General features: G+C 45.9%; 1 protein-coding gene across 4 annotated transcripts in view; it reads right to left on the reverse strand.

Annotated features, from left to right (window-relative positions):
- Positions 1 to 26204, reverse strand: part of LOC105471798 (fibulin 7) — a 109458-nt gene that overhangs the window by 43034 nt on the left and 40220 nt on the right. For 2 of the 4 annotated variants that reach the window (XM_071077096.1, XM_071077095.1), the window contains exons 5-7: positions 23730 to 23867; positions 22665 to 22802; positions 20470 to 20608 (exon numbers count right to left, since the gene is read on the reverse strand). In XM_071077096.1, the coding sequence (XP_070933197.1) occupies positions 20470 to 20608; positions 22665 to 22802; positions 23730 to 23867 (415 nt within the window). Of the gene's footprint in view, positions 1 to 1637; positions 2577 to 17587; positions 18670 to 20469; positions 20609 to 22664; positions 22803 to 23729; positions 23868 to 26204 lie in introns of those variants that run through there. The other 2 variants (XM_071077094.1, XM_011724535.3) reach the window with 2 other exon arrangements.

Here is a 26204-nt window from a genome sequence, read left to right on the forward strand (position 1 = left end):
ACTTGGAATCAACCCAAATGTCCATCAGTGACAGACTGGATTAAGAAAATGTGGCACATATACACCATGGAATACTATGCAGCTATAAAAAAGGATGAGTTCGTGTCCTTTGTAGGGACATGGATGCAGCTGGAAACCATCATTCTCAGCAAACTATCGCAAGAACGGAAAACCAAACACTGCATGTTCTCACTCATAGGTGGGAATTGAACAATGAGATCACTTGGACACAGGAAGGGGAACATCACACACCGGGGCCTATTGTGGGGAGTGGGGAGGGGGAGAGATAGCATTAGGAGATACACCTAATGTAAATGACGAGTTAATGGGTGCAGTACACCAACATGGCACATGTATACATATGTAACAAACCTGCACGTTGTGCACATGTACACTAGAACTTAAAGTATAATAAAAAAAAAATTTCTGACTTTCAACAGTTTGATCATTATGGGTCTAAGTGTGGATCTTTTTGTCTTTATCCTGCTTGGAATTCTTTTAGCTTCTTGGATGTGCATATTAGTGTTTTTCATCAGATTTGGGGAGTTTCCTGCCTTATTTATTCAAATACCTTTTCTGTCTTCTCTTACTCTCTTCTCCTTCTGAGATGATCATTATACATATATTGATATGCTTGATGGTGACCTCACAAATATCTAAGGCTCAGATAATTTTTCTTTATTTTTTTCTTTTTTGTTCCTCAAGCTGGACAATATCAATGACCTATGTTTAAATTCACTGATTCTTTCTTCTGCCTGCTCAAATTGTCTCTTGATCCTTCTTGTGAATTTGTTATTTCAGCTATACTTTTCAATTTAATATTTCTATTTGGTTCTTTAAAAATAGTTTCTATCTCTTTATCAATATTTTCTATTTGATGAGACAACCTCAATTTTCCTTTAGACATGGTTTTTCTTTAGTTTTTTAAAAAATATTTATAATAGCTGATTTAAAGTCTTTCTCTAGTAAGCTGATATGGTTTGGCTGTATCCTCACCCAAATCTCATCTTAAATTGTACTCCCATAATTCCCACATGTTGTGTGAGGGACCTGGTGGGAGATCATTTGAATCATGGAGGTGGTTTCCCCCATACTGTTCTCGTGGTAGTGAATAAGTCTCAAGAGATCTGATGGTTTTATCAGGGGTTTTCGCTTTTGCATCATCCTCATTTTCTCTTGCCCCTGCCATGTAAGAAGTGCATTTTGCCTCCTGCCATGATTCTGAGGCCTCCCCAGCCACGTGGAACTGTAAGTCCAATTAAACATCTTGTTCTTCCAAGTCTCAGGTATATCTTTATCAGCAGCATGAAAACAGACTAATACATAAGCTCTGAGCTTCCTTAGGGATAGTGTGTATTGACTGTTTATGCATGGGAGCATACTTCTTTGGGCCCCCTTTGGTAAGTTCATAACATTTTATTGAAAATTGGACATTTTAAACAATATAATTTGTCAACTTTGTTTTTTTTTTTTTTTTTTTTTTTGAGACAGAGTCTCGCTCTGCCGCCCAGGCTAGAGTGTAGTGGCATGATCTTGGCTCACTGCAAGCTCCGCCTCCCGGGTTCACGCCATTCTCCTGCCTCAGCCTCCCGAGTAGCTGGGACTACAGGCGCCCGCCACCTTGCCCGGCTAGTTTTTTTTTGTATTTTTTAGTAGAGACAGGGTTTCACCGTGTCAGCCAGGATGGTCTCGATCTCCTGACCTCGTGATCCGCCCGTCTCGGCCTCCCAAAGTGCTGGGATTACAGGCTTGAGCCACCGCGCCCGGCCAATTTGTCAACTTTGTAAATCATACTACTCCATCCAGGGTTTACTTTTTTCTGCTTATTGTTATTGCTGTTTGTTTAGTGTTTTTCCTGAACTAATTGTGTAAAGTTTGTATTTTTTTATTGTGTATAACTATCAAAGTCAGCACTCAGCTTAATAGACAGCCCATGATTGGGCAGAGATTTTCTCAAATACTTGGAACATATGAGTCTTCCAGTCTTCATAGAGGAACTCTGTGTGTGAGTTGGAACATACCTTCAGTATTTTGGCTGAGAATTTACAACTCTGCCTTAGGCTTTACTTCCTGCATAAGGAGTTAAGGAGTACCTCAGGCTGGCCTGGGATGAGAACTTAGGACCCTTTCAGGTCTTTCTTGGGCATGTTCTCATCCCTGCACACGCATGGTCTTCTAGATTCCCAGGGAAGTGTCAGAACTTTTCAAAGCCCCCTATAGATATTTCGTTTCCCAGTGTTTTGTTTGTTTGTTTTTTGTTTTTGCTTTGTTTTGATCAGCCTCTTGTTGGCTCTGGAGGTAACAACACCTCCAGCTGCAATATTAAACAATTGCTACTGATTGTTTTTGACAAATGTTAAGGTTGTTCACACAGAGTGAGCTCTTGAGTCTAAGCCCAGAGAAGGTAGCTTTTCAGTAAGCTGTGAGATCAAATAGTGAGTTTGGGTGGTGGGGGGAGGGGTGGAGTTTTTGAGGAGCTCCAAACTTGTTCTACTCACTCCAGTGACTAGTAGGTACTAGTTTTCATAGCTGTTAAGGTCGCAGGGCTTTTAGGCTTCAAGGCTTGTTCTGTGGAGCTGAGGAGAGGAGAATGACATTAGAGAAGTTAAAATGCCACAGGCATTTCACCAAGATTCAGCTGTTTTACTTGAATAAATTATCTTCAAATTGTTGCTAGCCTTGAGTTAATTTCCAAATTCTGAAAAAGTTGATTTTTGACTGTTTTCACAGTGTTTTTATGTCTTTCATAGAGGAGTGGATTTTTGAAGATTCTTACTCTGCTATTCCAGAGGTAGAAACCTTAACTCACTTTTAAGTATGGTTTGAAATCACAATATCTTTAAAAAAAAAAAAAAACCCTGCACTTTAAAATATATATATTTCTAAATATATTTCATATCTATGTATGTATATATAAGTAGAAGTATATATAAACTATATATGTATTTATGACTGGTATGAAAATTGAACATATCATCTTCTAGTACTTTTATTTCAAAATGCCCTTTCCCTGCCTGGCATGTCCAGGGACTCATCTTCCTGCGGAATGCAATTGCACTCAGAGGAACGAGACGGTAAACAATTGACGGATAAAGTGCACATGGCTGTTGGCAGGAAGCTCCTAGTTCATAAGAATTTGGGACCTTTACTCCCTGCTCCAAATTTTAAGCTACCTTTTTAAGAGATTCCACAGAAGTGGTCTTATTTACCATTCCCATAAGTCTTAAATAAATACAAGCTTTGTATCCCAGCTGTATCCTACATAAAAATACTTCAAATGTATTTGCCTGGATGTGTTGCTTGGCAGGTATATTTGTTACATAATAATATAAACTAGACTTTAATCTTGGACTTCCTGAATGAATTTGTGATTCGGCCCCATATCTGCTGACACACCAGCTCTTTTCAGCCTCCCATATGCCCACAGACTGTAAGCCAATTTAAACTTCCTCATGTAGCTGAACTCAGTTAGGTAAACCCGGAACCAACAGAAATGCTCCTTATTTCAGCCAAATGCACATAAAACAGTCATTCCAGTCCATGAAGGAGGAAAGCCTGGTTGCTGTGAATTCCTTATTATCTCAGAGACTGAATGCCCGTCCTTGTGTAGCTGTGAAGGATTCTATGTTCTCCCTAAGTTGGGGAGATGATGTGAGTGGCCCCTCAGGAAACACAAACCTGCCCAACCTCCCCTGGCTCCTGCCACTCTGGATTGCTTGGAGTTCTGGAAGGCTGTGTTCTTTGGGATGTGTCCTACACCTAATTCTGAACCGGGGGGAATAAAAAGAAGAGAAAAAACACCCTTGACTTTTAAAATAGGATATGCAGGCCTTCTGCCAAGGAGCTGGAACAGCAAGGCAGGGAACAGGGTACCCTGGAACAAATGGGAGACTTGGGAGATCCTCACCTGGGAAGACACTGCTGGGGTCTATGGCCTTTGTTCTGTTTCTGTTAAATCTTGGCAAGGACCTGTGACAAGGCTGTGGTGTGGGAGCTGCGTGATGGTCCATGAAACAGTCTTCTGGGCCCACCCATGAATGGGCAAGGGTCTGTTGTTCAGAACTCTCCAGGTCAAATCACAGGATTTGTAAAGAGATTCAGGACAGCAATAACTGGGCCCTGCCTCCTGCCTCAGAGGCCTCACTCAGATTTCCTCTGTTTTCAGAGGCAGCCTTAGTGCACCAGGCAAGAGTCCATCTCGCCTTCCACCCTCCTTTGATCTCAGCAACCCGCACACTCCTTGTCTCAAATTGTCCTCCCTGACATTCTGGAAGCCGTGGAAGGGCATTTAGTGTACCTGACCCTTCCAAAGCTGTATTCTCTGCAAGGATCAAGCACATAAAAGGCACTTGCTCAATATTCATTAAATCATTAAAATTTAAAACATTTAAATGGGTGCTGCTTTTTTTCTATCCAACGATATGAAAAATGGTGACCTTTAAGTGAAAGAGAATAAATAGGATTTTAAAAAACATTTAAGGCTGGGTGTGGTGGCTCACACCTGTAACGCCTGTAATCGCAGTACTTTGGGAGGCCAAAGTGGGTGGATCACCTGAGCTCAGGAGTTCAAGACCAGCCTGGCTAATTTGGTGAAACCCCGTCTCTACTAAAAATACAAAAATTATGTGGGTGTGGTGGTGGGCACCTGTAATCCCAGCCACTTGTGAGGATGAGGCAGGAGAATAGCTTGAAACTGGGAGGCAGAGGTTGCAGTGAGCTGAGATCGCACCAGTGCACTCCAGACTGGGGGACAAAGTGAGACTCTGTCTAAAAACAAAACAAAACAAAAACAAACAAAAAAAAATTTACGCCTTATCCATGAAACAACATAGATGGAGATTATGTGTCCTTCTGCTCAGGTAATTCAAGAATTCCCCAAAGGCAGAAATGAAGGAGAATGGCCAAGTATGCAGCTAGTGGTTCCTTATGCATAAGCCAGCTGCATACATGCCATCCCTTATGTGACATTCCCATGAACATCTGAGGTGTCCTCCATGGCTCTGCACAGTTCCTTCTGAGCAAGCCATACTCCTTTGTTATTTCCAAACTTGGGAATCTTAATTAGTACTAGCCACCAACTACCTAATAAACACTTCAAAACTGATCACCACACTCCAGTGGATCAGGGATTGCAGTTGAGGGCACTGGTTGCTTGAGTTGGGAGTTGATGTCTCTTAGTCAAAGACCACCAGAAACCCACATATAGTCAACAAAGTCAGGTTTACTATCTGCTGCAGCAAAAGAGATTGCATATGGCCGGAGGGCAGGTGTCTTTGTCTGTTTTCTGTTGCTGTAACAGAATACCACAGACTGGGTAATTTATAAAGAAAATGTTTAGCTCATGGTTCTGGAGGCTGGGAAGTTCAAGAGCATGGCACTGGCATCTCGTGAGGCCCTCTTGCTGCATCATACTACGGTGAAGGGCATCACATGGTAAGAGGGCAACAGCAGGAGAGCCAGAGAGAGCTCACTTCTATAATAAAGCCCTTCCCTCAATAATGAACCCACTTCTGTGATAGTGACATTAATCCATTTATGACTGCAGAGGCCTCATTAACCCATTAATCCATTCATGAAGACAGAGCTAACATTAATTCATTCATGAGGGCAGAGGGATTAATTTTCCAACACATGAACATTTGGGGGCACATTCAAACAGCAGCAGAGAGGAACTGGGGAACATCTTAACAGGAGGGAGTTAGAGACAGGGCATTTGAGACCAGAGAAAGTCATAGGATGATCCTGGGAGGCATGGGTTAGATTTTGTAAACTAGAGAGTTGCTGGAAGAGTCAGTCACCCTTGTCTGGCTGTGTGAGTGGGTGGATGTTAGGAGAGTTTATGCTTAGATGATTTGTGACATTCATGTTCTGAATGGGTGTCATTTATGGGTTAGTTCTAGAGCAGCCATGTTGAAAAGTTGTGGCTTCTGTTTCAATTCTTAGTTCTCCCTGACAGCCTTGCTGCCAACAGAGCAATTTTTCACTCCGTTGCTGGAAAAGTGTAGCAAATGAGAGAAATGGACACCAGGAAATGACTCTGCCCACCTTACAACTGTCTCTCACCATGCAGAGAGGGAGAGTTGCATGCAGGGATGCTAAAAGAGAAAAGACACCCTGGGCAATTTCTCAGATAGGGGGACTGCCTTGTCCTGGGAGCATTTCTGTGGAATTCCTGTCCATTTGTCTTTTGACTCGCTTTTGATCTGGATTATAAATTTTTTCCCTTCTGTTTGTCTAAGAGGAAAAGGAAATGTAGGTCATGCATCCTGGTTCTTAGGGCAGAGCCTGACTTTAATCAGCATGCAGATGGAACCCACAGAGTCCTTCACTTGCTCTGTAATGTCACCTGAAGTTAATAAAATCAGAGCTTCCAGTTAGTTAGCCTGACTTACTGGTAGACTATAGAGGAGGGAGGCTTCCCTGACTTTACTGAGGGTGTATCTTAGTGCATTCAGGTTGCTATAATAAACTACCTTAGGCTGGGTGACTAATAAACAACAAAAATTTATTTCTCACAGTTCTGGAGGTTGGAAAGTCCAAGATCAAGGTTCCAGCAGGTTTGGTGCCTGGTGAGGACCTGTTTCATGACCAATAAATGGTGCCTTTTTGCTGTGTCCTCACATGATGAAAGGTAGCAGACACACTCTCTGGGTTTCTTTCTCTCTCTCTCTCTCTCTCTCTCTCTCTCTCTCTTTCTCCTCTCTCTCTCTCTCTCTTTCTTTCTTTCTTTTTTTGAGATAGTCTCACTCTGTCACCCAGGCAGGAGTCCAGTGGTGCAATCTCAGCTCACTGTAACCTCCGCCTCCCGGGTTCAAGGGATTCTCCTGCCTCAGCCTCCCGAATAGCTGGGATTACAGGTGTCTACCACCACACCTGGCTGATTTTTGTATTTTTAGTAGAGACGGGGGTTTCACCATGTTGGCCAGTCTGGTCTTGAACTCCTGACCTCAACTAATCTGCCCACCTTGGTCTCCCAAAATGCTGGGATTATAGCATGAGCCACCACACTACGCCTCTGGGTTTCTTTTACAAGGGCACTAATCCCATTTATGAGAGCTCCACCTTTATAAACTAATCACCTCCCAAAAGCCCTAACCCTTAACACCTTCACCTTAGAGATGAGGTTTCAACATATGAATTTGGGTGGTTGGGGGAGACATAAACATCCAGACCACAGAAAGGGGTAAGAGCTGAATCAGCTGCTGCAGGAATATTGTTAGGGAGGAGGGAGACAGCAGGCCTGGAAGAGGAGGTTTGCGAGAGGGAGTGTTTTGGATCCTGCAGATTCTGAGGAGAGAATGACTTTGATTTTGTTTGCAGTTCTCCAGGCAAATCCAGGGTTGGGATTAAGATTCTACAGTCCTTCCTATCCCTGGAGTCAATGAATCTCTTTATGAAATATGCTGATTGAGCCCCTTGTTTCGTCTTTTACTGCTGAAGTGAGTAGAATCATGTCATTACTAGTTATAAAATTAGTCAATGTCTTTTTCAGAAATAGAAAAAGATTACAATGTTTGAAAATCAGCTCCCTGAATGTCCCAGTATGACTCTGCCCTCATTGCAAAATGGCTTTCCTCTCTGGCTCTAAATTTAGCTGCAATTACACTAATAAAGTCATCATCTTGCTCCAAGATTATTGGAAAAGGATTATAAGAAAAGGATGGCTGAGCCAGGATGTGGACTGGGAGTGAAGTGACTGGTTGGCAGTTGGTGGCTGTCTGTGTTCCCTAGGATGGGGATGACCCCTTTCAGCAGTGTCAGGGGACTGACCCTCAGCTGGGGAGGTTGGGATACTAGGTGTGTTCATTTCCTAGGGCTGCCAGAACAAAATACCACAAAGCAGGTGGCATTCTCTCACAGTTCCGGAGGCTACAAGTCTGAACTAAAGGTATATACAGGGCCACACTTCCTTCGAAGGCTGCAATGATCCTTCCTTACCTTTTCCTAGCTTTTGGTGATTGCCACCAATCTCAGCATCCCTTTGCTGTGAAAGCATGACACCAAACTCTGCTTCCATCTTTTCTCTGTCTCTGCATGTCTCTCTGTGTGTGTGTGTGTGTGTTTTCACTTATGGACGCCAGTCATTGCACGATGACCCCATCTTAAGTAATTACATCTGCAAAGACATTATTTCTAAATAACGTCATATTCATAAGTACTATGTTAGGTGTTAGGACATTGACTTGGTTTGGCTGTATCCCCACCCAAATCTTATCTTGAATTGTAGCTCTCACAATTCCCACATGCCATGGGATGGACCTGGTGGGAGGTAATTGAATCATGGGGGCAGGTCTTCCCCGTGCTGTTCTCATGATAGTAAATAAGTCTTATGATATCTGATGGTATTATAAAAAGGAGTTCCCCTGCACAAGTTTCCTCTTGTCTGCTGCCATGTAAGACATGCCTTTGCTTCACCTTTGCCTTCCGCTATGATTGTGAGGCCTCCCCAGCCATGCAGAAATGTGAGTCCATTGGACCTCTTTTTCTTTATAATTACCCAGTTTTGGGTATGTCTTTATCAGCAGCATGAAAATGGACTAATACAGACATAAACATATCTTTTTGAGAGACACAGTTCAGCCTACAACACAAAGCCTATTAGGTTCCTCAGGCAAGAGGCTGGGACAGAGCTGAGGTTGGCCCTGCTGACTCTTCCATGATGCTGGAAAGGATATTCTAACCTCTGATACAGGCCATTCTAGCCTGAGTTTTGCAATTTAAGAAATCAGGCTGGGCGCTGTGGCTCACGCCTGTAATCCCAGCACTTTGGGAGGCTGAGGTGGGAGGATCGCACAAGCCTGAGAGGTGGAAACTGAAGTGGCATGAGAATATGCCACTGCACTCCAGCTTGGGTGACAGAGCGAAACCCTGTCCCCCCCTCCAAAAAAAAAGGAAGAAGAAATTAATTTGGGGGGAGGGGTAAGGCAGGTGCAAGGAGTCAAATGTGACTATTCCTCAGTCCACTTCATAATCTTGCCATCCATGAGTGAGTGATCTTGTCATTTTATTTTCTCCCTTTCTGCCACGAGTCAGTCAGGATAGTTATGCTGGAGCAAAGGATAACCTTAAAATCGCTGTGACTTAAAACAACAAAGGACCATTTTTTGCTCATGCTTTTGAGTCTCATAGGTCAGCAATTCACTGTAATCACTCAGGCACCTGAACTGACAGGGCCACCTCTACATTGAGTGGAGGCATTGGCCATATGAGAGGAGAGAGAACTCTGAGGGTCCCAGCATCTGTGAGTTCCTTGGCCTGGAAGAGACTGGCACCATTTCTGAGCCAGCACTGGTCCCAGTGCCATGCGCTCCCATGAGGGCACAGAGTGCCAGCCTATCATGGGCCCAGAGGTGGGAGAGGAGGAAATATTAGGCCAAATTTGCTAATGTCTACCACAAATGCCAACTGTTTTGTGCCTTGTCCATCACCTTGCCCACAGGACAGGCTGGCACTGGAGCTGCCTCAGGGAGCATGCAGACAAGATGCCTGCTTTTGCGGAGCTGGGATCCCAGCAGGTCAGGTCTGTAGGGATGCTTCTGGCTACAAACAAGAACTCCATCTGAAACCTACTTAAATCATAACCACGTTATCTCACATAACAGGAAGTCCAGCACTGGTATGAGAAAGACTCCCCAGAGGGCACTGTTCTTATCTCCCACAGCTTTCAAGCCCAGGTCTGGCACTCCCTGGGAGCTGAAGACAGGAATGAAGGAATGGGAGCAGTAAACTACCTTGCCACTCAGGGCCCCAGCAAGGCACAAGGAGTGAACTCTTCCTATGATGGAGGTTGGCCTGGGTCAGGTGGGCAAATGAGTCTAAGAGGCAGAGATCTTTATCTGCAGAAACATGTCCGGCCACTCAGCCAACCATAAGAAAGGAAGGCAAGCTATTGTGTAAGTGCCACCCTGTGGCTGAGGTGAATCCTGGCATAGGTTAGCAAGGTATATGACAGAGCACACTTTCCCCCTAAAGAATGCATCTAAAGAGCTCCCCGAGCTAAGAAACTAGATTGCTAAGATCTAATTTTTCATTAAATGTGGTCAGATTCAGAAAGTCCCATCAGCCCAAATCTAATTTTCATCATCCTAGCCTCTTGTTTGCAAGTCAGCTAATATTTCTGTGGTCAGGCCAATGCTGTGTTTTGTTGGCAATGCTCTTTGTGACAAAGGGTGGCCTTAGTTTACCATTAGACTTCCTCTAATAAGAACCAACTTCTCCATGAATCAAGTGCCAACTTCTCCATGAATTGGTCTTGACTCTTCCGGTGACCCCTTCCCCCGAGCCTCTGAGCTTGGTGAGCCTGCAGCACCACACGCATTGGATTTTTCACTCTGTTTCTACCACTGTTCAAAGTACCCCCTTGTGACAGATGTGGAGATCTTCTCAACCAGAGGGTAAGTTTTATTTTAGGTAGAAATCATTGGTTTGAAAAGAACACCCAAAAGAATGCATGCAAAGGAAGACTGAAAGGACACAGGGCTATCTGATGAAACCCACAGACTGGCAGCCAGGTTGCATGAGGCACTGGAAACCCAAACAGGAAACCAGGAGTGGCATGTTGAAAATATGGCCCTAAAATCCTTTGAAACCTCTCAGCTCAATTCAATTCAGGAAGTACTCACTGGCCTATGTCCACCTCCCAGGACTCAGTGGCTTCTTATAACTGCTTTGACCAACAGAGTCTGGTTGTTATCTGGGACCCAATAACAATACGTGATTGGGTCCCAAAAGGCCATGCAGCTTCCACTTTGTTCCCCGGAACACTCATGCTAGGAACAGGAGCCACTGTGTTAGAAGTCCAACTACTCTGAGGCCACCTGGCTCAGAGGTGGGTTTATTGGGAGTCTAAACATGTGCCCAAGGAGAGACATGAGGAAGTCAGACTCAAATGGATCACTTTCCACCAACCACTGCCTCAGCTTTACCAGGCTCTCCCTGCAGGGAGGGAAAGATGAACTTCTGTGACTCTTAACTTGTACCTATGAAATTCTGTACATGTTTATGAGCTGCATAAATATTCCTGAATGTCTGCTGTGTTCTACACACTGTTTTAGGTGCTAAGCCACATGGAGAGCCCAAGGGTAGATGTTCCAGTTATCAGTCCTAGTCTTTAGGTCACCCCAGCCCAGGCAGACGTGTAAGTGACCCTCAGGTAACCCCAGCCCCCAGGCATGGAGTCTTCCCAGCTGAGGGAAGCAAAGACATTGTGGAGCAAATAGAAACGATTCCCCTGTGCTCTCTCTGAACTCCTGGCCCACCGAATCTATGATAATTCATAATAAAATAATAGCTTTAAGCCACTAAGTGTTGGGATATTTTATGCAGCAATAATAAGCAGAACACAAAATTAAGTCCTATCCTTCCAAGCCCCATGGTCTATCGTTTCCTTCCTTCCCACATCAACATCATTGTTCTGTTAGTAGACAAGTTGTCTTTCCTTTGTGCCCATGAGCCCAATATGGCCATCAAAGGCTTTACATCACTACTTCATTCAAACACTCAGAAGTGATTCTGAGTCCTAAGGCCAAACTCCTACATGGGATCCAACTGTCACTGCACATGATTCCAGTGTTTGCAACACCCAACTGACGTGGATGATATACATTCGCCCCTCCACACCTGCAGGTTCTGCACAATCAACCAACTGCATATCAAAAATATTCACAGGCTGGGCGCGGTGGCTCAAGCCTGTAATCCCAGCACTTTGGGAGGCCGAGATGGGTGGATCACAAGGTCAGGAGATCGAGACCATCCTGGCTAACACGGTGAAACCCCGTCTCTACTAAAAAATACAAAAAACTAGCCGGGCGAGGTGGCGGGCACCTGTAGTCCCAGCTACTCGGGAGGCTGAGGCAGGAGAATGGCGGGAACCCGGGAGGCGGAGCTTGCAGTGAGCTGAGATCCGGCCACAGCACTCCAGCCTGGGCGACAGAACGAGACTCCGTCTCAAAAAAAAAAAAAAAGGAAAAAATTCAGAAAAAAGGAATACAAATAATATACATTTTAAAACATATAGCAACTATTTATGCAGCATTTACATTGTATCAGATATTATAAGTAATCTATAGATTACTTAAATTATGCAAGAGAATGTGCATAGGCTCTCTTCAAATACTATGCCATTTCTGGTTTTTTTTTTTTTTGAATACAGAGTCTCGCTGTGTCACCTAGGCTGGAGTGCAGCAGCGCTATCTCGGCTCACTGCAACCTCCACCTCCTGGGTTCAAGTGATTCTCCTGCCTCAGCCTCCCAAGTAGCTGGGATTACAGGTGTGTGCCACCACACCCAGCTAATTTTTGTATTTTTAGTAGAGATGGAGTTTCACCATGTTGGCCAGGTTGGTCTCAAACTCCTGACCTCAGGTGATCCACCTGCCTTGGCCTCCCAAAGAGCTGGGATTACAGGTGTGACCCACTGCACCCAGCCCTATGCCATTTTTCTATCAGGGACTTGAGCATCCATGGATTTTGGTATCCATGGGGGGTCCTGGAACCCATCCTCTGCAGATACCAAGGGATGACTCTAATTACATATATTACATATACATTTACTATATATACTGACAAACCCCTTTCACTGCTTTTGTTTTTGTAGCTCTCATCCCTCTTTGACATTACATTACATTTTTTCATTTACACATGTATTATCTATCTCCTTGCTAAAATGTAGGCTCCATGAAGTCAGCGTCTTTGGCAACCTTATCCATTGTAACTTCAGCAAGTAGAACAGTGCCTGGAACACCGCAGAAATTCAGGAATATTCATGCAGCTCATAAACACGTAGAGATTTTCACATGTATAAGCTAAGAGTCATAAAAGTTTATCCTTTCATCCCTGCAGTAAGAGCTTGGTAAAGCTGAGGCAGTGGTTGGTGGAAAGTGAACGACTCATTTGAGTCTGACTTCCTCATGTCTCTCCTTGGGCACATGCTCAGACTCCCAATAAACACATCAAGTTTACTGTGACTCTGCAGTGGTATTTGGTTGTTGGCTTATTTTCCTTTTGGTTTGGTAGTGTTGTAGGAATAATAATTTTTTAAAAGTGATTTTTAAAAGCCATCCAGAATCCTAGCTAACTTTCTACTGCTCAAGTGCCCGTGATCTATTCAGCTTTCCTCTTGTCTCTTCCTGGTGGCAGCCGACTGATACCCAGACACCCAAGTCAGGCAGGTGGGCTAACTGTAGAACACCCTTCCACTCAGGCCTCTCTGTCCTTCCAAAGAAGGGTTTGGTGGGTGGGGCAGATGGGAGAACTGGAGGTGTCACTGGGGCCTTCTTTGATTCAGGAACAAGAATGCTCATACACTGCTGTTGGGGGCAGAAAGTAACGTAATTCTTACAGAGGAAAAATTGGCCCTAAAGATACAAAGGCAAAAATACCAAAAGACATATGCATATTGCTGCAATATTTTTAATAGCAAAGGGCGAGAAACAACCCGATGTCAATCGAGAGTGACTGGTTGAATAAACAATGGTATGCTGTCATAATGGAGCATTTTATAATGGAAAACATACTATATGGTTCTATGGAGTGATAGCCAATATTTTAAGCAAAATAGAAGGGTCCAGGAAAGTGTGAAATAGCATGCTGTCATTTATCATTTGTTTATGTTGCTTAAATGGAAGGATAAAAGGGGAAAATTTGGTTACAGCAGAAGGAGGAAGGGAACCGGTCAGAAGATAAACTCTGAATACATTTTGTTTTGTAGATTTGACTTTGGAACCATGTTAATAGTTTATATACTTATAGAACAAAGTTAAAATTAAAAAGCAATCTCTAAAAATTTCAGGAAAATGAAGGAGGTATAATCAGTAAATCCTGATTCTAGTTTGGAGCATGCCACAGAGAGGGGAACCATTCCAAGTAACTTTACAACAGCAAGTTGACTGTCTGTCCCTAATAGCATAAATGTTGAGGACACAAGAATCGAAGAAAAAAACAATTTTAACTGTTTTTAGTTATCACATTTGTGTGTTAAGGTTGGCATTGTTCTTATAATAATTTTTTTAAATGTGTAGTTATTTTGGTGATGTTTAGAAGGAGGTTTTCAGAATGAGAGAAGGAGAACAGACAGAGGATCAATGAAGTTGCATTAAAAATGAAAACAAGGCCAGGCGTGGTGGCTACGCCTGTAATCCCAGCACTTTGAGAGACTGAGGCGGGCAGACCACTTGAGGACAGGAGTTTGAGACCAGCCTAGCCAACATGGCAAAACCCTGTCTCTACTAAAAATTCAAAAATTAGCTGGGTGTGGTGGTGCACGCCTGTAATCCCAGCTACTCGGGAGACTGAGGCGTGAGAATCGCTTGAACCCGGGAGGTAGAGGTTGCAGTGAGCCAAGATTGCACCACTGCACTCCAGCCTGGGCAATAGAGCTAGACTCTGTCTCAAAAATAAAATAAAATAAAAACACTATGAAAAACAAAAATTTGCTGGGTGTAATGGCATGGACCTGTAGTCCCAGCTACTCAGAGGCTGAGGTGGAAGGATTGCTTGAGTCCAGGAATTTGAGGTTGCAGTGAGCTATGATTGTACCACTGCACTCCACCCTGAGTGACACAGAGAGACCCTGTCCCTATGCCAATTCTCCCCTTAACACAACAAAAAACCCACAGTAGTCCTGAATTAAATTGGAAGTATCAGCATGAACTCATGTAGTGTTTTATCTTAAAAAAATACTAATAATACATATTTCCTAGCTCTAGCCACTAAAGCCAAGATACGATGATGTAACCGCTACCAATGAGCACTCTGAGCACCCAGATCTTGATATCTAATTACCATTCCCCACTAGAAGGAACCAGGGATTGTTGAGGGAAAACAGCTGATTTCAGGGCTGGGGCAGAAAATATACAAGATGAAAATCTTATCATACAAGATAATTAGGAAACTATTAAAGACTACTAGGGTCATGTCAAAAGGAATCAGCCACCTTGAAGCAGCTCCCAAGAACCAAAGATAGAACAATTGGAGCAAAAACAAAGACAGTAACTGTAATTACTATTAATACAGATGATAACACATATGATAACATCAGGTATGTTTCAACCATGAGTTCATAATGTACTCAAAGAAGAAAACAACTCTCACAGGGCATATTGGAAAGATGCCTGTGAACCACCTCATTTTGAAAACTGAAAAATAAAGGGAGGAAAGCCAAGAATCAATCCTACTTTTCTCATACAACCAAATCTCAGGGTAACCATAACTGATGAGAGTAAGTTTCTCCTTATAAAGTAGGTCAGCTAATAAACAAAGAAAAAATCAAGGCCGGGCGCGGTGGCTCAAGCCTGTAATCCCAGTACTTTGGGAGGCCGAGGCGGGTGGATCACGAAGTCAGGAGATCGAGACCATCCTGGCTAACACGGTGAAACCCCGTCTCTACTAAAAATACAAAAAATTAGCCGGGCGTGGTGGCGGGCGCCTGTAGTCCCAGCTACTCGGAGGCTGAGGCAGGAGAATGGCGTAAACCCGGGAGGCGGAGCTTGCAGTGAGCCGAGATCGCGCCACTGCACTCCAGCCTGGGTGACACAGCGAGACTCCGTCTCAAAAAAAAAAAAAAAAAAAAAAAAATCAATAGCACTGGAATATTAATTGCAACCACTACAGAAGTAATGGATCTGTGCAATCAGTGGGTGCTAACCTCCTACTAGAAGGATCTGTCACCACCAATGAAGTAGTCTTGCCAAAATAAACCTAACTAGAATCTAACTCTCTAGATTTGTAAGAAATAGAGATGCACTCAGAAAGACTCATACTATGAGAAATTCTACAATATAAATGACCTAATATTTTGTCTTCCAACAAACCTTCAGATTATTCCAGAATATGCTGAAGTGTAAATTCCACTGCTACAGATTTAGAAAAGACTTAAAAGGCGTATCAAAAAATTACAGTGCATAGACCTACTGCAAGTAAACAAAAAAATATAAGCCACTCAGAAATGTCAACAATGGCTGAATATTTAAAGGTATTAAGGAATTAATGTTTTAGATGTGAATGGTATTTTGGTTATCCTTTTTTTTAAAGTTACCTTTTAGAGATACATTCTAAAATATTTTCAGAGGAAATGATAGGATTGGATCTACTTCAACATCATCATGAGGTGGGGTGATAGTAAACGAAACAAGTTGGCCATGTGTTCATTGTCGAAGCCACTGATTCAGGCATGGAGTTCATTATACTATTCTCTCTACTTTTGCATATGTTTGCAACTTTGCCTGATAAAAAGTCTTGAAGCCCCTCCCTCAAATAATATGAAACTATATTACCTGGAAAGGGGTGCAAATGGATACTGGTTAACTACTAGCTACTCTTAGTGTGGAGTGGAGCTCTGAAAGGACAAAAGAAAAGTTGATTCCATAGAGGAGAGTGGGGAAAGAGCACATAGAGAACAAGACACTCTACAGGGAGAAGTGCCCAGCCATCATCCACAAAAGACCCATCATCCACATCATCCACAAGAAGTGCCCAGCCATCATCGTCCGCACCCATCATCCACATCCTAAGCAGTCAGCCAATTATACTTTGGTGCTGTGGGGACCGGGGCTGGGTGCATGATTTCATCAGCGGGAAGCAGGTTAGATGATGACAGATCTTGGTGATGGAAATCGTTGCTTTAAACCGGGCTATTTGACATCAAAGTCATATCATATACCAGCTTAGAGGCTACCTGCTCTGGAGACTCCCCAAACACTCCTCACCTTCTGGGATGTGAGAGGCTTGTCCCCCTGAACCACCCCTGTCCCTAGCCCACAGCTGTGACATCTCCCATTCAGGAACCTGGCCAGACCCTTGGACTCTTCCGCCTGGTGTTGTACACATGGGACTGGGTGGCGTGCAAGCTTCTGGCCCAGCATAGCTACATTTAGAAACGGAAGTCTGTGGATAATGTTTCAACGAAGTCTTGTGACTGTAGTTTGGAGGTCCTTTTTCTGTTGTTAGAGATAGCAGCTGAGCGCATGAGAGAAGAAAAATTTCAAAAGCAACTCTTGACTGGGTCTCAATCTTTTTTCAAAAAATAGTACAAGAATAAACCATCTTAGAAACCATCTTGATGTAGGGCTTGATCATCAAACTAGTGACACACTTCTGGCTCCATCTCATACCAGGGCAAATACAAAGAAGATTTAAATAAAATACGTGTGACGAAATCTCACCAGCAGCTTGACACGTAATTAGATAATGACACTTTCTTACAGATTCTCTACCTCTTAAGTTTTAGCTTGAATGATCTTCCCCACCCTACCCTACACCCCTCCCTACCCCACCCCACTCAGCTCTGGCCAGTGTTTTCTCTCTTTGGTCACCTGGAGGGCGTCACCCTGTACTGAATTCATCAGAAACAAAAGGCCATGGAATCCATGACAACTCAAGCATTTTCCTAAACTCTCCACGGCCAGGTATTGTCCTTACCAATCTCCCATGTGGTCAAAACAAATTTATATTGTGGAACAGTCCCAAACATCACCTCTGTGTTCTCTGACTCATTTATTCCAGTGTATCCAACCCAGACAGGAAGAGAGCCAGCCATCCCCTCCTACAAGGAAGTGGGCTGTCTCATGCTCAGGGAGAAGTCAGGCGGGCAGGAAGGAGCAATTGCTTTTATTTTTCCAGTTATATTACCAGGTTATGTATTTGAGATATGATTTCTCAAAAGGGAAGTAACTCAGGCAGAATCCATGCTTTTAACAATGGGTCCTTGGTCTAGAAGGATCTGCGTGGGGTTTAAGGCCCTCCTGTGGCTCTCTGATGAGAAGGCAGGCAGGCATGTCACAGAGGAAAAGGCAGGTAAGAACAACGTGCTGTGGGTCATGGGAGGAGACTCCACTTCTTATGCTACCCAAGCAGAGGCATGACTAGGCCCCCCGCACGACTAGAACGGCCTCATTCATAGCAAGCCTGGCTATAAAAATGCAGAAGGGCTGATAGTCATCCGACACACATTGCCAGCTTTTCTCTCCCCAGCAGTTCAAACTCACAAGGCCATTTGCACAGCATTTTGGAGAGCCACCCATCCCCTGAATGAAAAAGGTTTAAGAAAGTTAGTGCATAATCTAAGGGAAGGGCCTCAAAGCAGGGAAAAAAAAAAAAAAATGTGATGGCAGCAGGTTGAGTTTTGCGGCTGCTCTTCTGTGCTATTCCATGGGACACCGTGCAACGCCGGCCTAGAAGCCTGGGTGCACTGGCGAGAGGGCGGGAGCAGGCGGGAGGGTCCACGCACTCAGGGCCCCAAGCTGAGCCTTCGGGGAAGAGAAATGAGGTCAGATCTCCACACCCCGGTGCTCCTGTGTACCCTCAGAAGTCATAGGGGGATACAAAAATGGTGACCTTGGACACGTGGTTGGCCTGGAAGGAGCGGTCCAGGTATTCCGACATGTCGACGTCCACCTCCAGCGTCTGAGGCCCCGCCAGGGTCTGCACGAGGATGAGCTCCCCAGTCTGCCGGTCTGAGCGCTGCATCACAAAGTGGCCGCGGCTGTTGCCACCCACGATCCCAAAGCGCAGGCTGTTGGGCCCAGCTCGGCCGGGGGCAGAGGCGGTGGCCATGCGGAAGAGCGTGATGGGCGTCTTCAGATTGGAAGGCAGAGAGAGGTAATGGAAGGAGATGGTCTTGGGCAGATGGCGGCAGGGCCTGCTGTCCATAGGGCAGGGGTTCCGCTCACACTGGCTGGAGCAGAGAGGCAAAATGGGGGCCAGTCAGCCTTGGGGAGTCTCATGAGGGGCTGCTCTGACCCGGCTGCCCACCTGCCCTCTTGCAGAGGTCACCTAGATGACCTTTCCCAGCGACGCGTCCTTTACCCAGGAGCTATGGAGCTGCAGGCGGTGAACGTAACTGGTGTCAGGCATGGCAAAGGCAGGGCTGCTGCTTCTGTTCCTGCTCATTGGTGCTCCCTGCCCACCTGTGTACGTGTGTATGTGTGTGCATATATATTTATTTATGCTATTACTATCATTTTTACAGAAAAATAAAGCCTGGGAATATTAAATAACGATGGCAATGCTGATATTCAAACCAGGTGCCCTTTCTCCATGGGCTGCGACCTCCCTCAGTAATGGTAGGACCTCAGCAGTTAGTCAGCAACATCGTGTAATGCGGTGCTTCCCACACGGTATATGGTGAACTTCCTAAACACAGCAGCATGTATTTTATTTATTTCTTTATTTTAGACAGAGTCTCACTCTGTCGCCCAGGCTGCAGGGTGGTGGCATGATCTCGGCTCTCTGCAACCTCTACCTCCCAGGTTCAAGTGATTCTCCCGCCTCAGCCTCCTGGGTAGCTGGGATTACAGATGCCCGCCACCACGCCCAGCTAATTTTTGTATTTTTAGTAGAGACGGGGTTTCACCATGCTGGCCAGGCTGGTCTCGAACTCCTGACCTCAAGTGATCTACCCGCCTTGGCCTCCCAAAGTGCTGGAATTACAAGCATGAGCCACCGCGCCTGGCCATCACATGTATTCTTAAAGCAGGAAGCCCTGTTTTCCTTAATCATTTGGAAACAGGCTCTTATGGAAATGCTTTTGATATTTCTCTATCTTGTTAAACAGAAAAGACAAACGCAATCTAGTATATTTGGTGATTCTGTAGCATTATGATTATGCAGGTCAAATATCACATCCAGCTGTTGGTCGAATGCCCCGGAGGCCATAACAGACAGGTTCCCCATCCCTTCACCAAGTGACTCCATGAGGAAGGTTCTGATGTCTTCTCTCTCTCTACAAACTGCCCTGCTTCAGTGCCACTAACTTTCTTGCTGCTTCTAATCTGCTTTAACTCAACAGCAATTCAAATAATTAAGTTACCTTCCATGGCTGTTACTTCATTTTAAAGACAATGCTAGGGCTCTTGTGATCTCTTTTTGAGAGGAAAACGTATGTGCTTTGTGATAGTTGTAGTTATTCCCTTAAAGGTCCATCTCCCAACTTTTAAAAAAAAAAAGCTCTACTTGCTGTTTAAGAGTTGCAGTTACTAGATGTAGAATCGTCCAGTACTATGGGAAAAACAGAGCGGTATAATGCAGGCTGCATGGGATATGCAGGGTAACTCAAGGGAGTCTACAGTTCCCGGCTATGTGAATGCTGTCACCTCCCAAATCCATGTGATCTATACCTGTCTCCTGGGCTGCTATGGGTTTATCAGGGTAATGTCACCAACAGCTTCTTCCCTCCAGTGGCCTGCCCTGGCTTTGCCATTCTGGGGTGGCAGCAACCCCATCATCCTCTATGTAGTAGGAGAGCACTTAGTACATCAGTCCCATAGGGAATGGGTTTCTTATTTCTCCAGAGCAGCAACGCATTAAATGCAACCACTGAGGGGAAACGGCAATTCAGAGAAGCCAGCCTCCCAGCCGCCGGCCTCTCATCTTTCTATGGCGTAACTGTACCTTCTCCCAAGAACCTCTAGGAGGCATCCAGCCCAGCCACGCTTGGAGGCCTGGGTGAGGGTGTGCACACCCTGGAGATACTCACAATGGAGACGTCTTCACGTAGCTCACATTGCCGCTGCCCTCGGGGCACTCAGGGCTGACACACTGGAAGCTTCCACCGGTGTTGATGCACGTGGTCCCCTGGGGGCACACCGGCTGCAGGCCCACACATTCATCCACATCTGAGATATGGGACATACAAGGGGTGAGCATCTCCCTGACCTTCCCTCCATTGCAGACAGAACGACCTGAGATGACCTGCAGGCCCTGTAACGTGGTGCTCCCTGCTCCTGGCACTTATTCTTAAAGCACAAAGCTTGCCTTCCTGGAATGTGTGGAATCAAGGCCCTGAGGAAATGCCAGGGAGCGCCCCTCCCGGGGATCCTGTCCTCCTTCCCTGGGGCATGACAGGTGGCAGGGGTGGTGGAAAGCACCAGGTGAGTGTTACTGGTCACAACACTTCTCTCAGACCTGCCTGCTTCTCAGCCCAAATGCCCCATTACCCTCCATGGCTGCTATTTTTCATCTATATATATACATATATATTTTAAAAATTTTTTTTACATTATAATCTTCCAAAAAGTCTCCCTCCCCATGCCGAATGCGGACACCTCCATATCATGATTTGTACGCGTTCTCTGCTGCCTTTGCAGACATCCAGAGAGTCTCCCCGCTGGAGGCCATCCTTCCCAACCCTTAGCAACCCTAGGTGGGCCTTTGTGAGCACTGTGGGAGGGAGGGAGGTAGTGTGGGTGGCTATCTGGATGCCTTCTCCTGCTCCAGCCCCAGGTCACCCGCTCCTCAGAGCCCTGCAGCAGGGCCCCAAGGGGTTGTCACCGGGGAGCCACCCCTCCCCTCACATTCCCACGTCAGCCCATGGAGGAGCCCTCTGCCCTCTCTTCTCCCATTCTCCCTTGGTGGGTCAGAGCTGCTGCCTGGAGCCAGTGGGGCTCCCCTCCGTGTCCTGTTTCCAGGGGGGGAGTCCAGCTGAGGAGGTGGGCCTGTTCACCCTCCTAGTGTGAGGTGTGCCTGCAGGAGCAGAGCCAGTCCTCCCCCCGAAAGGCCCACTGCAGCACGGTAGTTTGAGGGTCAAGGGTCAGGATGATGCTGCTTGGGCTTCAGGCCTGAGATGTGTGCTCTGACTCAGCTCATGTGGAGATTCAGCATGTTTACATCAACTGGCATCTGTATGTTCCCTAAGTGGAGGTGGGCAAACACAGGAGGCTTCCTGTTAGGCACCCAGGGTCCCTGGGACTTGTCCTGTAGTGACGATGGTGACTGCTGCCAGGGTTCTCAGCCTCTCTGTTCTACAACCAACCCACTCTGCACACATCCTTCTTGCCCTCTTAGGTGCCTCCCACCCCTGCTGCTGACACTCCTTGTCAACTTCAGATGATGTTCTTTCCCACTCTGCCAGGAATCAGCCTCAGAAACCTCAACCCGGTCCTCCAGGAAGCCACTGCTGATGGACAGGGTTCAGCACTGGGGTGAAACCGGAGCCAGTTAGTTTCCATCTGCACCCCTGCCCCCCAACCCACTCTCTGCACCTGAGAGGCGGACTGGTTTTCAGCTGGGGTTGGCAAATGATAGTGACCCAGCCTGAGGGAGTCCTGACCTGCCTGGATGTGGTTCTGATGGTGGCTGTGTCCTTGATGGCCACCATCTATCAGGCTCTGGTAAGCCCGCTCACTTCCTGTACCCCTCAAGCCAGGGGTAGTGATGCCCCCGACTCTTGTCCCTCCCTGGGTGCTCCGTCTCCCTTGTCCTCAGCTACCATCAAACGAGGCTGGTGCTGTAGACGTAAGTGCCTGTAAGGTGCTACCCCTTTCAGAGGTGGACTTACAGGTGGCCACACAGGGTCATGGAGCCTCATGGGTTCCTCCAGATTACATGACCTGGGTGACCACCTGGCCACTCTGCCTTTAGGTCCAGCCCTAGCTGAAGGCATTGTTGAGTGGGTGGAAGTGACCAGACCTTGAAAAAAAAAAAAAACCCCAGTTACTGGAATAAAGTTGGAAAAGACTACTTGCCAGGATGGTTAAGGAATTCATTTTCCTATTTATGTCGATGATGATGTGGCCTGACCTTTGAGAAGCCCTTTGGTTCGTGGCTTTTTCAAAATCGAATGTATCTGAAACTGTGACTCTCCTAACCACCTCACTCCCGATTGTGAGGTCCTGAGGGTTCACCACAGCAGCAGGTGGCCGGGTGCAGGCGGCACTCTGTAGCCTCACTCACCCTCACAGCTCTTCCCGTCGGCCAGGGTTAGGTATCCGCTGGGGCAGGTGCAATGGTAAGAACCCGGGGTGTTCACGCAGGTGTGCATGCAGAGCCGGGGGCGCCCCTCCTGCCCGTAGAGCTCACACTCGTTCACATCTGCGGACGGAAGTGCTCACTGTGACTCCCCGAGCCATGCAGCAGGTGTTGCCTGCTGTGACCCAGAACAGTCATGCCTCAATTCCTGGAAGCAATGGCAGCTGCAGTTAAGTGGCTGGGCCTCCGGCAGCCGCCATGCCCTACCCCCAGCAGAGCACTCGCAAGAGGAGCAGGTGTACTTCCCTTTCTCCTAAGCCGAGGGCCCAGAGGGCTAAAAGGAGGAGTGAGAGCGAGTTGACGTGCTAGGCCCTAGAAGGGCATCTCTGTCTTAGGCTGAAGACACCTGGGGAGACTCTGCAGAGGCTGGCAAATCAAGCCTATTCCCTGAAAGCAGGGATGGGTTAACAGCCCCGTGTTAACTCTCTTTATCTTTGGGAATGGAGTAAGAGGGCCTCCTTTCTGCTGCTGTAAAATGAGGCTATTAGCACCAACTGACCAGATCTCAGATTTGAACTCCTGCTTTGCGTTGTTTGGGGAGAGAACTCTGGTAATCAGGAGAGCCCAGCAAAACTGAGCCGTCAGGAAAGCTAAGCCCAGAGAGGACCAAGGAATGAGTCCCACACCCCTACCCAGCTCCGGGCCCTCTCTATCAACACAATGACTTAAGCTCCTCCTTGCCACCTGTAGATGTGATCCCAGCCAGGACGGAGGGGATGGAGGGTCTCAAGCCTCTCCTGAACCAAGCGCGTGTGGCTTGGGCATAGGCTGGACCAGGTTCTGAGGTGGGGCGAGCTCTGATTTCTATGAATTAGCAGCTTTCTAACAATCGTTAGGTCAGTACTTACCTATAATGCAAAGTGGCCAGGCCTTCTGAGACCGCGCCCAGGAAGCCACCCGTGCCGGCAGGAGGACGGTGGGGGAGAGCCCCTTCCCCACCCCATGTCCTCCCGCTGCTGTCCCCAGTGTCCTGGCGGAGCCCGCGCCTACCCTCGCAGACGCTGTCGCCGGCGGCGCCGCTCAGGTGGAATCCGGCCTCGCAGCTGCAGTGCTGAGCCCGCTCCACCTGCGCACAGCGCGGCGCGCGGCTGAAGGCAGAGTCGCCGGCCACGCTGCCCTCGGGGGCGGCTGCGGGGAGAAGACACGCTCAGTGCCGGGCCCTGGCGCACCTGCCGTGGGCCCAACCTTGGGTAGGGGCTGGGAGCAGAACCAAGACGGAGGTACGGCCCCTTCTCAAAGAGCTTACTCTGGAGTAGGGAAAGGAAAGACAAGTAATTAACCACAAACCCAGACGACCCGTCCAGGGCCCACCCAAAGGGGACGCAGGACAGGAAGCGCACTCGAATAGAATGGTGCATGAAAATGCAGGCTACAGCTAGGGCAAGTCCACGTTTTCACCAACATTCTAACAGTGATCACTAGAGTTTAAAACCGTGGGCCACTATTTTTTGTTTCTGTGTGTATTTTTTGTTTATTTTATTATTTTTAATTTTAGGTTTGAATACCTTCCACATGTGAAGGTTACATAGATAAATACGTGTCACACGGGATTGTGGTATACATTACCCAGGTGTTAAGCCCAGGACCCAATAGTTACCTTTTCTGCTCCTCTCCCTCCTCCCCTACCCCTCAAGTAGACTGCCGTGTCTGTTGTTTCCTTCTTTGTGTTCATAAGTTCTTATCATTTAGCTCCCACTTATTAAGTGAGAACATGCAGTGTTTGGTTTTCTGTTCCTACGTTAGTTTGCTAAGGATGGTAGCCTCCAGCTCCATCCATGTTTCCACAAAAGACATGATCTCGTTCTTTTTTGTGGCTGCATAATATTCCATGGTGTATATGTACCACATTTTCTTTCTTTCTCTCTCTTTTTTTTTTTTTTTTTGAGATGGAGTCTCGCTGTGTTGCCCAGGCTGGAGTGCAGTGGCGGGATCTCAGCTCACTGCCAGCTCCGCCTCCAGGGTTCACGCCATTCTCCTGCCTCAGCCGCGGGAGTAGCTGGGATTACAGGCACCAGACATCATGCCTGGCTAATTTTTTTATATGTTTTTTAGTAGAGACGGGGTTTCACCATGTTAGCCGGGATCGTCTCGATCTCCTGACCTTGTGATCCACCCTCCTTGGCCTCCCAAAGTGCTGGAATTGTAGGCGTGAACCACTGCGCCTGGCTCCATGTACCACATTTTCTTTATCCAGTCTGTTATTAAGGAGCATTTAGGTTGGTTCCATGTCTTTGCTATCTGCTGCAATGAATATTTGAGTGCATGTGTCTTTATGGTAGAATGTTTAATGTTGTTCTGGGTATATACCCAGTAACAGGATTGCTGGGTCAAGTGGTAGTTTTGCTTTTAGCTCTTTGAGGAATCACCATACTGCTTTCCACAATGGTTGAACTAATTTACACTCCCACCAACAGTGTATAAGGGTTTCCTTTTCTCCACAACCTCTCCAGGATCTGTTACTTTTTGACTTTTTAATAATAGCCATTCTGACTGGTGAGAGATGGTATCTCACACCAGCTAGTTTTGATTTGCATTTCTTTAATCATCAGCGATATGGAGCTTTTTTTCATATGCTTGTTCGCTGGATGTAGGTTTTCTTTTGAGAGGTGTCTGTTCATGTACGTTGCCCACTTTTTAATGGGGTTGTTTTCTCTTGTAAATTTAAGTTCCTTATAGATGCTGGATATTAGACCTTTGTCAGATGCAGAGTTTGCAAATATTTTCTCCCATTCTGTGAGTTGTCTGTTTACTCCTTTGATAGTTTCTTTTGCTGTGCAGAAGCTCTTAAGTTTAATTAGATTCCATTTGTCAATTTTTGCTTTTGTTGCAATTGCTTTTGGTATCTTTGTCATGAAATCTTTTCCTATTCCTCTGTTAGGACGGTATTACCTACGTTGTCTTCCAGGGTTTTGGTAGTTTTCGGTTTTACATTTAACTCTTTAATACATTTTGAGTTGATTTTTGTCTATGGTGTAAGAAGTAGTTCAGCTTCAGCCTTCTGTATATGGCTAGCTAGTTATCCCAGCACCATTTATTGAATAGGAGTCTTTTCCCCATTCTTGTTTTTGTCAGCTTTGTCAAAGATCAGATGGTCATAGATGTGTGGCCTTATTTCTGTGCTCTCTATTCTGTTCCATTGGTCTATGTGCCTGTTTTTGTACCAGTACCATGCTGTTTTGGTCACTGTAGCCTTGCGGTATAGTTTGAAGTTGGGTAATGTGATTCCTTTAGCTTTGTTCTTTTTGCTTAGGATTGCCTTGGGTATTCAGGATCTTTTTGGGTTCCATATACATGTTAAAATATTTTTTTCTAGTTCTGTGAAGAATGTCTTTGGTAGTTTGATAGGAATAGCATTGAATCTATAAATGGTTTTGGGCAGTATAGCCATTTTAATGATATTGATTATTTGTATTCATAAGCATGGAATGTTTTTTCATTTGTCTGTGTCTTCTCTGATATTTTTGA

The sequence above is a fragment of the Macaca nemestrina genome, chromosome 13 (genome assembly GCF_043159975.1).
Source record: "Macaca nemestrina isolate mMacNem1 chromosome 13, mMacNem.hap1, whole genome shotgun sequence".
Lineage (NCBI taxonomy): Eukaryota > Metazoa > Chordata > Mammalia > Primates > Cercopithecidae > Macaca > Macaca nemestrina.